Source organism: Melospiza melodia, chromosome 19 (assembly GCF_035770615.1).
Source record: "Melospiza melodia melodia isolate bMelMel2 chromosome 19, bMelMel2.pri, whole genome shotgun sequence".
NCBI classification, from domain to species: Eukaryota; Metazoa; Chordata; class Aves; order Passeriformes; family Passerellidae; genus Melospiza; species Melospiza melodia.
The window spans coordinates 11,695,610-11,711,429 of NC_086212.1; the positions used below are offsets into that span (position 1 = coordinate 11,695,610).

The following is a 15,820-nucleotide window of genomic DNA, read 5'->3' on the forward strand; positions in this document are numbered from 1 at the left end:
TAAGGAAAAGAAACAGCTGTTTCTGTGGAGAACAAGGAAGATCTAGGTCTATTTGTAATCAATGCTGTCTGCATCTCTCTCAGGAAAAGTAAGGTCTGATGTCCTTTGGGAAGCATTTGCAAGGCCTTTTCTCAACAAACCTTCTCTCACCACAGACAGATGCCATCTGTCTTGCAGCTGGGAGCTAATGGATTCTGCACTGCCAATTTCACAGCAGTGAGCAACGCTGTGACAGAGGAGGCAAGAGGGATTTCCTACAATAAAACTATTTAAAACAGAGCAAAGGCACACGCTGGAACAGCCATGAGGAGCAAAGGAGATGGCAGCTGATGGTCCAAGCTGGCAGGGGTTTCACAGCTCAGTGTGCCTTGTGTGTCTCCAGCACCAGGATTTCAGATTTTGGGAGAGCTGTCTCACCCAATTCCGGAGCCAGGGTGGGCTGGGGCTCACAAACAGGCTGAGCTGGAAAGCGTGCTATCAACTTTTTTCATGTTAAATATTCAATGTCACAGGATAGTTTAAGATGTGCTAAACCACCACGGGGTTTGCAGGGTGTCAAGAGGAGCTCTCTGCTCCCTTAACGTGCCCTGTGCTGCTGGAAGCCCGACCCAACAACGACACCTCTGCTAAGCAACAACGCAAGAGTCTTCAGGTCTATTATATTCTGCCAACTTTCCGAGCCACTTCAGGACTTTCTGATTAAATTTACATAAAATTCATCCTTCCCTCTTACTCCCTGTTACACACATCAGGTTATTTCCAGTGTTCTTGTGGCTGAGATCACCAGCACTCAGACATGGGAGCCCATGCTGTGCCTGCAGCATGCAATCAAGGCAGCTTGTGAGACAGAGCACCAAGATCCTGCCTTGGTCATCCTCAGGGGATTTTCACGCTGCTGTAATGAGCATGAACAAGTTGTTTATCATAAGAGATCTAACAGGAAAATAATAAAGTTTTCAGTTTTATGCTTAATAAAGGTAAGCCAGAAAAATGAGGGTCTATGAAGTGCAGGATGGGAGGCTCTGAAAGCTCTGCAAAGGTCCTGGAGATGAACTGAAAGCCTGGAGCCCTCACAAAGGAGAACACAGTTGCAGTGGTTGACAGAGGAGCCCATTATCTAAGCATGTCAAAGATGACCAAAGGCCAGCTCTGCACAAGAATTGTTGTTTTAAAATTAATTATTTTCATGCAGTCCATTGAGATGGATCAAGACTTGCCTTGAAAACTGAGTCAAGATTCCCATTAGAAGCAGCTGGAGACTGGCTTGTGGATCCAAAACTGAGATTCTTTTTGAAGTTCAAAAGAGGATGAAATACAAGATAAGCTAATAGATAATTAGATAACAGATAATTAAGAATTAGCTACGCATGTAGCTAAAAAGGATAAGTCAGTGAGAAAATAGACAGAGCTCAGCAAGGGTGCAACTATTTAATATATTATCTTAGCTGATCAGTGTGCCTGCATGAGTCATTTGCTTGGAGAAGGAGGGGGATTTCATATTGTTTTTGTATTTTTAATAGGCATTTTTATGGACTTCAGTTATAATAATGAGAGTACCTGACAATTAGTAATGAAATTAGCCTCACAACAGTGAAATATTTCACAGCATGCACAATATTATTCCTAGTACAAAGGTGGAAGTGAAGCAGAAGGAAATGAAACTCAAGATTTTCATAAATGTTGCCAAAATAAATAAGCATATATCAATAAATTTTGATAACTGTTTTCTCAGCTCAAAGACAAAAGCAGAATTTACAAAACATTTTTGTACACTAACAAATTTTTTTTAGCTTATAAATGTCAGATGTTAATTTAAACTCTTCAAAGAGTAAGTAAATCTTTTCAGCAGCCAAAATTAATTAGAAATTCCTATTATTATTTTTTCAGCTATTATTTTTCTGAAACACATTTCCTAGTTAGTGTGGTTGATGTATATGAGCAGACACAGATATTCCACAGAAAGAAAAAACCCTGTAATTAACAGAAGGGTTTTTTTGGCAGGGATAATGTTCCTTTTTTCTTTTTTTTTCTCTAAAAACTTTTTCATTTAACATATTTTATCAGAATGAAATGGTTTAATGAGCAGAGAATTACAGTTGATCCCAGCTGAACCAGACAGGGCTGCCTTTCGAGGTATGTGGCTCCCATCAAGCTGCATTCACCTTTGCTATGATTTAAACTTCATTCAGGCACAGCCTTGCTAAAAATACTGACAAGTAACTAATCAACTTCCATAAAATGGAATTTTTACCTTCACAATAGGAAGCAGGAGTAGGAGGGAACCTGAAAGATTTGCCTATGCATTTCAAATTAGTCTGACCTATAAAAACGCAAACAGCAAGTGGTTCTATGAAAATGTACTTCTGGTAGGGCTTTCTGGTTTTTTAGTGATGAGATTTTTCACGCCATTCCTTCCTCTCCTTGGAGGAAGCCAGAACCAAAGACAGCACTGTGGAGGGACTGGTTTTCATTAGTTATACCTACAAAATGCAAGCTCAGGCTGGTCTTTCTGGACCAAAAAAAGTTCAGTGTTCAAGAACCAGTGGTGGGTTTGAATGTTTTATATAAAACAGCAGAGAAAATGGTGACAGACCTGCTTCTGTACAAATGAGAGCTGAGCTGCAACTTCACATGTGCACTTCTGGTTCCAGTTTGTGAGCAGATGGACACAGAAATATTCAGTGCCCAGTGAGCAAAAGCATGGGAAATCAGATCAAAGCTCTCACCTAGATCTAGGAGACAGCAGAACGCTCCAGGGCAATCTGAAGATTATGTGGATGGAAATAATCAGACAGTGCTGGTCTTTGAAGATGTTGATTTGTCCTATTCTGGATAATTAAAGAGCAAAGTCTCACAGAGGGAGCTGTAACTCCTGATAGGAACCACCCAAGCTTCACATTCAGGGCTGGCAAAAGGGCCAGATGCTGCAGAGGAGCAGAAACTCAACCCAGGCCTGAAACATCAGGGGTCTCACGCTTAATCAAGTCGCACTCTTTGTATGATCTTCCCTGTCATTATGATGCTTTCTGTATGTCAGGTGAAGAGGAAAACAGCCATGTAAGCCAGTTTGTTTTTTTTAATTTCCCACCCCATTTTCACTTCATTTTCAGTGTTTCCTCTAGCATCTGTATTTGAAAACTGCAATGGAATATATTACTAAAAATCTGGGAGTTCTGTATTTCCATAAGCCAGGTTATCTTTCCAAGGTTACCGGTAGTCTAAGTGCTGAATATAAATTCCTCAGTACCTATATAAAATTTATTATTTGTCATTTCCATTAATATTAGAATTTTGCATAGTAGAGTCCTTCTGTTTCATCTCCAGACTGTAGGGTAAAAAGTGCCACAGAGATTTCAATCCTTATAAATCAACAAATTTGCCATGGTAAGCTGGTGCCAAGTTGTCCTCTTGCTGTCTAGTCAAAACTCAAATCGGTAGGGAATGGAAGAGAGCACAAGTTCATTTTGCAAGTACTCCCCTTTATTTTTCACAGGAATTCAGGATTTAATCTAAATTATTAATTTAGAAAAGCATTTTTGACACATCAGGTTATTTTCCTCTTCAGACATTTCTTCAGCTCAGTAGGACAGCACATTAATGGGTCACTCTGTACCCTGCACTGCTGACCCCACAAAGACTCTCTGGCTTCCCTCCCTGGTTTTCCAGGACAGACATAAGAATATTTGCCACTTGGTACTTCTTAGTCCTTATTGCACTCCCTAATTGCACAGAGAAATGACTTCAACAATTCAAGTTTATCCAATCCCTGGCTGAATTGGGAACATGCCCCTTCATCCCAGACACAGAAATGGGTAATGATGCAACTCATGTGAATCCAGGCACTGCTTCAAAAGGACTAAATGAACTTCCAGAGAAGGGATGCCAATGACAAACCACTGCTACTTGAAATAACTTTTGAATTTTTATATTGTTGCCATTTTCTTCCAAGGGAAGAGCTAGCTGCAAATGTCTGCCAAGGAGTTTTACTTATTATTTTTTCTTTTTACAGCTAATCAATTGACTGCTCCAAAAACCCAAAACCAGCACCCCCAGGAGGAACAGCAACACGTGTTTGTATTTCGCTAACACTCATCAACAGCAACAATAAACCAACCAAATGTCTCTGTAAAAACACTCCTTTCCCCTTCCTTTTCTTTTCCTGTCATCCCGTAATCATCACAGAAAACCACATGGGTAAACTTGATCTCAGAGATTATCCTTGTGAAGAAAGGAAGCAGCAACACAGGGGAGGCTGGCGGATCCATCTGCAGCGGCGGCAGGCAGCCAGCCTCCCCCGGGCACCGCGCATCTGCAGCGGCATGGCAGGGATGGCAGGGATGGCGAGGGAAGGATGCAGCACCCTTGTTGCTGGGTGCCACCCAGCCCAGCTCTTACACCTGCAGCAGCTCTTTGGAAGAGAGCGCGGGCACAGTGCCATGCTGGCAGCAGTGCCAGCGTCCCAGGAGGGACTGGCTGGAAGGAGGCGATTAGGCTGCCGTCAGCTGGGGAGGGAAACTGGGGCGAGGAGCTTTGGAGCGGCATGGAAAGGGCTGCTCCAAAATTCCTGCAGGAGGGAGGGAGAGCAGAGAGCCTGTGCTTTGAGCCAGGCTTCCCACACCTACTGCTTCACAATCACCATTATTACGAGCACTATGATCAGTATTTTGCTGTTGAACTCACCCGGACCAGCTGCTGCGGGAAGGGCCCGCGCGAGTTCTCGGGCACGTTGATGGGAGGGATGACCCAGTCCCGCTTCTGCCGCCGCAGCCCGTTGGCACTCTGGTGCTGCCTCCAGGGCAGCAGGGTGTCACTCTGCTGCTGCACCAGCTCCCCGGGCAGAGCCTTCCTTCCTTTGGGCTGTGTGGGGAACAAGAAAGCACAGACAGTCAGCTCCTTCCTCGCTCCTTTAGCACCTGTCCAACAGCCACATGGCACAAAGACACAGCGTGTTTACCGGCAGCTCTGCTGCTGCTTCCTTTTCACAGAAACACAGAATCAGAGAATCAGCTCGCTTGGAAAAGACCTTGCAGATCATCAAGTCAAAGCTATGACCTAACACCACCTCATCGACTAAAACATTCACAAATATATGGAGCTGTGACTCCCAAGTCAAAATGCCTCAAGAATGTATTGTCTTCATTACACCAGATGCAAGGAGATGCAGCAGAGAACTGGAGTAAAGAAGTTGCTGAAAATTTCCCATAAGTGCAATCTACCAGAACACAAAGAATGGGAGAGGATTCCTTTACAGTCCATGCCATGGGTCCAGCTTCATAATCTGGTATCAAGCATGAGCAGGGCTACAAAAACCTGCAGGCTGTGGCTCTGCAAAAGTATTCTGGCACACAAACCCAACCCCAGCCAGAGGGAGTCAGCCCCTTGGCTGCAAAGGTGCATTAGTTCAGATTTTTAGTGCTTCATAACAAATGATCTTTATATGAGAGCAGGGTTTTGAACACAAATCCCAAAATACACACCCCATGCTGCCTGGGTAGTGTAATACATCTCAGGCACAATAAATTTTCATTATTTGGTGTGACTTTGAGTCTTTCTTTGTGATTTTTTAACTATGGATTCCCTGAATGGAATACTTTGGTGTTGGAAATGTTACAGTGCTATGAATAAAATGGAAATGGTGGGACCATGGTTTTGACTTAGAGAGACTGGCTCACTATTAGAAAATTTATGCCTTATAGAATGGATGAATCAATGAAATGTAGATTTGGGAAGGCTCTTCAGAGGTTATGCAGTCCCAATACTTCAATACTCTGTGGTCTTCTAGGATTCCAGCAATTACTTCTGAAAGTCTGCAGAAAAGATAACTAGCAAGGGCTTTTGTTACCATATGGTGACCTGCACTCCCACCAGAAAATGTTTAAACTTTCATAAATCACAAAGACTTGCAAGTCACATTCTTTTCATTTGAGGTAAGATCCAGTGGGAATGCTGTTCTCAGAACGTTACAATTTTCAGCTATTTTTCTCCAAAAAAACCCAAAAAACCCACTCATCCCAAACCCAATGCCCCAACACACAAGAGCAATGCAGGAAAAGCTATCAAAGCATTTTCTGAGGCTCCTGCCATTTTAAGCCACATTCACTTTTTGTCTTACTCCAAACATGAAAACCCAAACACCCTCCAAGCAGTTATCTGTAGGCACTGATTTCAGTGGGAATCATTGCTTCAGGCCTTCTAGTTTGATGTAAATCCATCTATTAGCACATTTCAATTCCTGACTGGGAGGTAAAGAAACAGGCAGTCACCTCCAGACTGCACAGTATATGAAAACTAAACAGTAAATGAAAGTTAAATGAGAGGTGGCTCCAGAGCTGTGTGGACCTTCTCCAGGAAGGCTGGAGACACTGGGAGCTGGGCACAGCAGCAAGGAGCCCATTCTCACAGCTTGGTCATGGCTCTGATCTCTGCTACCTCTGGAGGGCAGACATCCACTGGCTGCAAGGATTGGAAGCATTTGTGCCAAAATGCAGCTATTTTTACTGCAAAACTTAAAAACAAGCCTGTTCCAGAGCTGAATTTTCACAGAACAGACAAATATGGTCTTTTCAGTCACACACAGAGGCCCGTTCCTCAGGTCCTGTCTCACACTCCCCATGTGGGTTGTGTTCACCTAAGTGCTTGTTTCCACACCTCCAAAAAAAATCACAGCACCATGTTCAATATTTAGATGCTGCTCTTAGAACGCTTACTGAAGTGGGCAATAAACGAAGAAACAGAATCTTTGTGGTGTGGCAGTGGGAGACTTTCTTGGGATAGTCAGGACAGTGGCAGGCACTGCTGACCTCCTCCTCACCATGGGATCTAATGCTATAGCCAAAAGAGGTTTCATTTAAAAATGATTTTATTGCCAGAAAGGTATCTTTTCTGAACACTGATGAAATCAATCTTATCTAAAGAAGACACCCAGAAATGCATGACAACATGAAATAGGACTATGAGACATGAGCCACAGAATAGTGGATATCCCCAATTTTTTTTTAATTGGCTTATGATTCCCAAATGGGAATCCTTTGAGAGCAGGTATTTGGATCAGTTTATATAATTGGCAAGTGAGCATGGGGACAGATTATGAAAGGATGGTCAAATAATTTGTGCTCTTCTGAGTTTACACAGCGGAATGATTCTGAACTAAAGACAGACTTGAGAATTAACACGAGTCCCAGAGCTCCGTGTATACTGAAATAATTAGTGTCAGCTCAGCAAGGCAATACCAGCCTTTTTAGTCTGTATGAAATACTTGCTGGCAGGTGACTAGACAGTGACTAGCTTGCTTGTCACTCTTGATGATGTTTTCCTATATTAGAATAAATCATCAACATGACTCTGAATTTGATATGTAGAATTTCAAAAGCATCTTGCAACAAGAAATTTTTTTCTTTTTTTTAAACAACAGCTCTTTTTTATCTTCATTTGTTGACAATGCATTCTCTTGACCTTAATTTCTCTGGTGTTGTTTAAATATGTTGTACATGTTTTCTGCTGCTTAAAAGCTGTGAGACAAATGCAGTAACAAAGTCTGGTGAGTATAAATGCCAGAACTATTCAGATCTCTGACTGAAACATCCAGAACATATCTGGAATAACAGTATTGTTGTACGGTGAGCCCCAGTGTAGATTGTGTAGATCCTTACAAACTCTCCAGTGTTTTTGAGTTTGTAAGAATCTAAAGTTCAACTCAAAAGCAGAATATGACACCAAATTAAAGGAACTCTAAAATACAGCTTCCAATTCTAGTTTTGCTGAGGAACAGTTTTTACTGAGATGACAACTGCTTGTTTTCTCATGGCCTCACTGGCCACATGCTTAACGGAATCTCAGAAACGTTTTCAAAAGATAAAATATTCCTCCACCTTTTGTAGTGCCACCAGAACACACAAACTGTCCATAGAGTCCTTCACAAAATCAAGTCAAGCACCTCTAGTGCTGCTGCTTTGGGGTGGTTTCCCTCCCGTTGTTTTTGTGACTCTCTTATACATGTCACAAAAATGATGGTGTACAGCACCAGGCAATCCATGGAACACGTGCCCAGGGGAAAGTGAAATCCACTCTCCATTCCAAAAATGACACGGTGACATTTATAACTCGTTACAACAGGATCAAACTCTAAACATGGAATATGTGAGCATGGGTTTTGGTAATACAGAGATAATTACAGGAGGATGTAAAATAGTCAGATAATTCAGTAATTATGCCTGTCCATCACTTTAGGATACTGATAAGCTAGAGAAATACGGCTGAGCCAAAACAGATGAAAACCTTCAACATCAAGGGGAAAAAGTAATTACAAAGTGTGTTTGGATTCACTAGGAGCTAATGCCTCAGTATTTGCATTGGGGCAGAATCGTTCAGAGCTTGCTGGTGAAGCTGAGCAGTCCCGTGGTGGCTGTATGATATAAAGCAAGAGTGTGAGCGGGTGTGCATGAGTGTGAGCGAGTGTGCGAGAGTGTGAGTAGTGTGCGAGATGGCAGATGAAGCTTTCAGACAGCAATGCGAGGTTGGAGGAGATGCAGTCACAATCACAATCCTAATTTTTCACTATCTATAAGGATTGTGAAAAGAACTTCCCTCTCCCAGCCTGCTTCACAGAAGGTGTAAGGGTATCTTGGAGTCCATGTCAGCAGCCTTACTGGAATCTCCAGTCATTTCCAGTCCCTTTTCAGTCCAGAATTGCCTTTAAGGATGGTGAACACAACCTGCTGCGTTGGGAAGAGGACACGGAGCTAAATCCCAAAGGGGCTGTCAGATTTCAGAAACCAACACCTTCAGGACACCTCACTCCAAACCGGTGAGGCTGCTTCAACTAACTCCATTTACACCACAGAGCTGAGAGCTCAGGGACATTCCCTGTCTGCACCTGGCACTGGGAATAAAGGCTAAGTTGGAAAAGCCATTTAGCGAGCATAATCTCCTGTCAGTGCTGGTCTGTGGCTCGCCAGCCTTTCATTTACTGGGAGACTCAGACTAAACCCAACCTCTACTCGTGAAAGAACTCAAAAAATAATCCCCTGACAGAACAAGACACGTGGGATGCCAGCAGCCCCTCCAGCCCCATCCTGCCCGTGACAAGAAGGCCACGAGGCGCTCACTTTTCACTAGGCCACAACGAGGAGCAGTGAGTGTGAAGGAACACCAGCTCCCACCTTCCGCTACGCTTAGCAGTAGCCGGCCTCGCCAGCTGGCTTGTCTCCCCTCCCAGCCAACCTGCCTTTGATATCCGTCAGCCTCTGGCTACGGAGACATCTGGAAGTTATTATCCAGCAGAGCGTATCACAAACCCATTTACATAATATAATATCATATTTTGTGTTCCTGCTTAGCTGAACATTTTGGATCACTCCAATGTTTGGGTAAATAAGCCGCCATTCCCTGCATATAAATAACAAGTCTTAGGGTGCGTTTGTTGGAGATTAATAATTTCATAGGGCTCAACCCGAAAAATGAAATGTTTCAGCACTAAAATATATTATGCTTGCATCTGCAATAAAAAGTACCTGCAATTGGAGGAAGGGAAATAAGGCCTTTATTTTCAAGGTATCAAAATGATTCATGATTTAACCTGTTTTATTTATACGCCAGCCTTGTTATTTTCATAGGATCTTTAACACTTCACACCAGATATCTTTCAGAAAAGAAATACCTGGGTTGCTTTGCTTCTAGTGTCACTCACAGGGTTTAACTGAGGCAACATGTTTTTAATATATTTTTGTCAATACAAGGGGATACAAAGTCCACCTTTAGTCCATTGCTCAAACAATATCTCCCTTCATCTCCTATATCAATATACATTTTGAAAACTGCTACCATTTTCTACCAGGGGAAAAAAAAAAAAGAATCTATTAAAAAAATATTTAATCTGAAGCATTTTTGCTTGTTTCCATGGTAGCTGCAGAAAGGACAGGAGAAAATTATATTTACCAAACAGAAAATAAGACAATGAAAATAGAGCTTAGTTCTTTAACAAAGGGAACATGAGAGCACTGCAAAATAAACATTTGCATGAATTCTGTTCTAAGGAAACAACATTTTGCTGACATCAGGGACGGCAGTGGAGGACGAATGAACCCTTTTTTCCCAAAATGCACCATTTCTCCAGTTTTTGATCTTTCAGTATAGAAAGATATTCCATTTTGTGTTCTCATACAGCAGAATGAAAGGGTTGCAGAACAAACAGCAAATTTATTTATTTTACGGTAATTGATTCCTTTTTTATTTAGGTCATTGCTGAATTTGCTGAAGATGGAGACAGGGAAAAAAAGTAGTTTTAAAAAGATCAGACTTTTTATTTTAGACTTTAATTTATTATACTTGTGCTATGTGCAGCTATTATTTAGGAACTGCACAGGTAAGGAATCCATAATCTGTTTTTCTCCTTATCCACCCTCTAGAACTCTGAGATGACTGTCTGTGTTAGCTTTATTTACTAATAGTTGTAAGCTGTGGTAAATTTAATCAAAGATAGCTGCATGTCACATCCCATTACCATCACGGCATAAATTGCCATTCATGAATGATTTGTGTCAAAGAGCTCTGAAAACTATTGTTTTAGCAGCAAGATGTTCCAACATCCACAGCTCTTCAGCAGGGGCATTAAATGAATGTGTTTGCAGAGAAGCCACTAATTGACAATGAGATGGGATTTTGGCAGTACACTTCCACTTTAAAGATAATGAACAGTGTCCAAATACAGAGAAGAACCCCCTCTGCTCCTAAAACTATACTAATAATTTCTGGTATAAACAGGAATAGAGGGAACCAATCCTGACAGGATATTTCCAGTACCCAAGCAAGCTGTTTGATCATCACGACTTCCAAAAGCAAACAGTGGAATTGCAGCGTTTGTGACCTTTATCAAATCTGGCTACGTACAATCAGGAATGTTATGTTTGGTTAGGAACTCATTAAACAAAATTACCTCTCCATTTATAGAAACCATACAAGTACAGTATAAAACATTTTAATTAAATCAGCTAGTTAAGCAAAAATTCATTACTTTTTGTTTTTATCAGCTAGCAGTGGGGCTGCATAGAGCAGTTCGCATTAGAGTCAATTAGTAAGAAAAATTGTCAGATTTGGCAAGTGCACGAGCTTCCAGAACACATCAGCTGACAGGGAAGAAAAAGTTTGACTAAAAGCTAACCAAGTTACTGCCCTCAGAGGAGGAGAATGAGCCACGAAATGCACACAAATGCATCAGCCATGCCAAAACCCCTCGTTCCTGAGGAGTCAGTGTCAAAGCTCTACATGCCCTGTTCCTTGAGAGCTGAAAAATGAGGCATGAATGCAAATTTAAGGTTGTTAGGTATCTGGCTGGCTTTGCAGGCTTTGGAAAACTTTACCCGACAGAAGTACTAAAATGTGATCAGAGTGACCGAGGAGTCAAAATGCTCCTTGGTGTTGCAGGGGTGCAAAGCAATAAAAAAGCTGAAGAATAGTAGGAGGTAAAACCAAGGGATTTTTAAATAGGGAGAACACGAGAGACTGGCTTGTGAGTAAGCAGGAGAAGATCCTTTCCTTGCAAAAGGTGCAGCAGGGCCCGTTGTGGGTTACTGTAATTAAATGCTGAGTTAAGTCTGGACTCCAGAGAAAAGAGATGCACCAGCTCTGGGCATGTGGTTATCACAGAAGGTGATACCCATGTGGCTACCACAGAAGATTCTTATTTAAAAAACCCAAATACATGTTAATCTCTTTGATCAGAAAACCTAACAGGGTTGGTGAGGTCCCCATGGACACAGGCTGCAGCTAACACCCCTGGGGCAGAATGGGGCTTTCTGGGCGCCTGCTGACCAGGCTGGGACAGGAGATGCTGATTTCCCAGTATAATTTAATTGGAATCAGCAATCTCCTGAGCTCACCCACACTTTGTGTTGGGTAAGTTATCACCAATTTAAGCTGAAATGCAGTTCCCAGAGCACTTCAATGGGCTGTGCTTTAGTGCTGCAGCGAGGACAGGCGCGGGCAGCGCGCTGGCGTCGTTACTGAGCAGACACAAAATCACAAAATGCCCGCAGGATCTCTAAGGGATGGGAGTGCCAGCAGGGAAGGAGAGGCAGAGCTGTGCTCAGACTTATTCTGTGGTACCACACGGATGATTAGAGGCACCTCCTGGCCAGTGCACTCTCTCAGGGTTTTGAATGATCTTCCTCTCCCATTCTCTGGAAGAATCACGTACCAAAGCAGGTACCTTAGAAATCTGTCTGCCTTTGGTGGAATCTTTTATGGCTCCCACAGGTTTCCAGCATCTGTGATACTTTTCTTGTCATTGTCAGGCTTTGAATATTGCAAGAGCTGTCAATGGGCAGAAGATGACATCACCCCCAAAGCACAGCTCTGGATGTACTTCTCCTCCTCATTTTATGGCTTGAACATCTTATCCCAACAGGAAAAGTTCTGATGAGGTTGTTTCCTTGCAAAGCTCCCCACATCAACTTGACCTTTTCACACTCCCTTTGTAAGAACTAATCTCACAGTGCTTCCCAGGTAGGATTGTTTAAGAAACATCTAAATTACTGTTGTACTCTACCTTCTAGTGTTTACCAAGAGACACTTCTATCTTCAAGTTAATGTCATTCTCATAATTGGGAGAAGCCATACACAATGGCTTCAGAAGTACAAGCACTTCTCAAGAGTAGGGCTATTAAATCACAAAATACTCATACTTGTTATGTACTGCATATCAGGAATAAAGGTGGTAGATCTTGCCACATACTATACAGTGAAAACCTCTATTGCAGCTTGGAATTACCTCTCTCATCCTGCACCTGATCTTGAGGAAAATGCATGAAAAATCTGGGCTAGCAATCTGAGCTCTTCCTCCCCAGTAAAATTTCTAAAAAATAATTGAAAACATGGCTCCAAAACACAATTCTTTTGCTTCTAAAACTCAGACTATTACAAGTGCTCTTCATCACAGAAAGAAGTGGGAGCAAGTCTACTCCTTAAAAGCCTGTGAAAAACTGTAATCTCATTTTACTTCTTTAAAGCCATGAGGTTCAAAAGATACATGAATTAAAATAATCATAATGAATTAAATGTAACAATACTCCTCCTCTTCATAATGTTTGCAAGTAAAAAGATCACAAGAGATTTAAAAGATCACAGGCGCTGCTGCTACTTTAGCACAAAGTAAAGTAATTCAGTCTGGTACTTCTCCTCAGTGCTAGTGTGAGAATTTGCCCTTTCAAGTTATCCTTTGGTTATTTCAAGAGGCTCTTGAGAAAAGACTGCTCTTCTTTTTTTATCCTCCAATTCCAGAGTGCACCTAAGAAATGCTCAAATTTGACCGTGAGGACACGTTCAATTTATCTCAATTTGCAAGATCAAATTTAAGCCTGAGTTTAAATGCTTTGCTGGGTGGGAACAGTGTTTGAAATCCCAATCCTTGAGGTCCTCAGGCCACTCTGCCCTGCTGGACACCCATCCCTGGCACTCCTCCAGCTGGACATGCCAGAGGGTCACTGCCTCACCCAAAAGTCCAAGACCTGATCTCCAGAGGCTGGGAGGAACCAAAATTGAGCTTGCATCTACCAATCTGTCTCAGCTTGGGCTAAAGGAAAGATCCTGGACACTCAGAGCCCCTACAACCAGTTTATTTTAATGGACGTGCCTGTATGAAGCAATTTTTGTCTGCACTCAAAGTCATGTTTACAAGCAGCTGTCATCAGATTATCACAGCAAGGAAGGTATTTTTAGGATATCCAGTCCAAAATATTTTTTTTTTGAAGTGGCAGTCAGACTTGAGAAGTTACCAACAAAGAACATGAAATGGGAGGTCAAAAGCTTTGATCTGGCAAGGGCAAGGAACACATCACAGGCAGGAGCACGCAGCAGTCCACGGGGTTTGTTTTATCAGGAAAAACTTATTTCCGTGCAGGCAGTTCAATCCTTAGGACTTCTTTTTGTTTGAAGGAAGACACATCTAGAGTGAATTTCACTTACAGATGCTCTTTTGAGCACGGCTTTGAGCCTGACCCTCGGTATGATGCTGACTGCTTAAGAACTAAATGCAGCAAGTGCAGTGCTTGGAAACTTCCCGTAGTGGGCTGATTTTCCAAGGCAACGAGCACCTGTGTGTCACATCTCATCCTGGCTGCAGCACCAGGCCGTGGCATGCAGCACACCTGAGAACCAGGCCAGGGAGGTTCATTCAACCACCACTCTCTCCTCCTGCAATGGTTACATGTGAGACGCTCAAATTCACCCAAGCACGAGGTCAGGCAAGTTCAGCAGATGCATCTTCATTAGACTTGCACAATTATCATGAGCAGTCTCACTGGTAACAATTATGTGATACTAATTTATTAGTCGTCTTCTTTCTTATCTTTTCCACTGATCTGATTTGTTAAAACCCCAAACAATGTCTCACAAGTTATCTGAAGGAAACAGAAATCTCTGCATGTACCCTGCCTGACAGATAAATCCAGGTCTTGCTTGACTGATGAGACACAGAAATAAAAACTATTCCAACTGCCATTTTGCTGTATTTAGTTACTGCCTTGGATCCCCCACAGAGGTAGTGAAAGAGGACAGTGCCACTGTAATGACCCAGTACTCAAAATATGCACCAGTATCATCAGAAAAAGGCAGGATGACAACTAAAACCTCATTTTTTCCAGCCCTTCTCTAGTGATAAAACAGTTTGATGGGGCAAACTCCCCTCACCCTGATGCCACAGGTAACACCTCACCCCAGAGCAGGGAAAAGAAGGAAGGAATAAAGTGAACGCATTTTGTCTCATTTCCTCCAGGTGCACCTGCCCAGCAGCGAGACTGGAGTCACTGGAAACACAGATCGCACTTAAACTCTGATTTTCCTCCCTCAAGGGAGGGCTCCCAGCCCGTGCAGAGCATCCTGGCTGCACAATGACCCAGGCCATCAATGAGAGCAGTGCTGAATAAGCCTTTCCTTGCCCAGAGACCTTTGTGCTTGTGATCAGCAATAAAAGGCTGTTCTTGGAATTTAGAACCACTGCCAGGTGAAATACCACAGATGATTATTTAAAGGCTTTAAATAAAAAAAAGCTCTGTGTCTGTAAGAACCAGCTTTTCACATTCACATTGTCTGGCTGTGGACTCATAGCTGGGTTATGAAAGCAGCCCAAAATAAGATGAGATATAATAAAACACAAGCTGGGCTTAAGCAAGAATTGATTTCTGACAGCAGCTCTCAATGTTTTAAACACTAGCTGCAGACCTCACATATTTCTGAATTTAATTGCACAATTCCCAGTGATTTAGCATTACAAAAATTTACATATTTCCATGCTCAGAATTTGAAAAGCTCAAACAACGAGAAACTTTGGTTGACATAAACACAGTTCAAAGAAAACAGTATTTTTTTCTCACTAAACTAAGCCACTGGCAGCAGATGACTGACATCTTACATGTGCTGAATATATCCTGTACCTCTAAGCTCTTCTGCTGTGAATTCCTCTCTATGCTCTATTTCTACAATCTGGATTTTAATCTTGTGAGGCGAGAACTACAGAAAAATAGACAGCTAAACAAATACAGTAGAAAATTTGCCAGATGTGCCTTCGACACATGAAAGAACTGAAAATTAAAGAAAATAATCAATATAAATGAGAAGGATGAGCCAACACAGGGGGTGGGGGAAGCTGATTTTCAAGGAATGATGAGGAGGAGCTTGGACTGATGGACACAGAGGGCAGGTGCAGGGTGTGAAGGACGAATGCACAATATTTCTACTCATAAATGGGAAAATTTGAGTTTCAGTAACTAAAAAACAGGACACTGAGGACTGCAGTCTTCAGCAATGTCACTGTTCACAAACATAATTTTCA

At 42.2% G+C, this 15,820-nt stretch overlaps 1 protein-coding gene across 2 annotated transcripts in view; it reads right to left on the reverse strand.

Annotated features, from left to right (window-relative positions):
- Positions 1-15,820, reverse strand: part of CDH4 (cadherin 4) — a 416,541-nt gene that overhangs the window by 148,718 nt on the left and 252,003 nt on the right. For both annotated transcript variants that reach the window (XM_063172552.1, XM_063172553.1), the window contains exon 4: positions 4,681-4,857. In XM_063172552.1, coding sequence (XP_063028622.1) covers positions 4,681-4,857 — 177 coding nt within the window. The remainder of the gene's footprint in view (positions 1-4,680; positions 4,858-15,820) is intronic.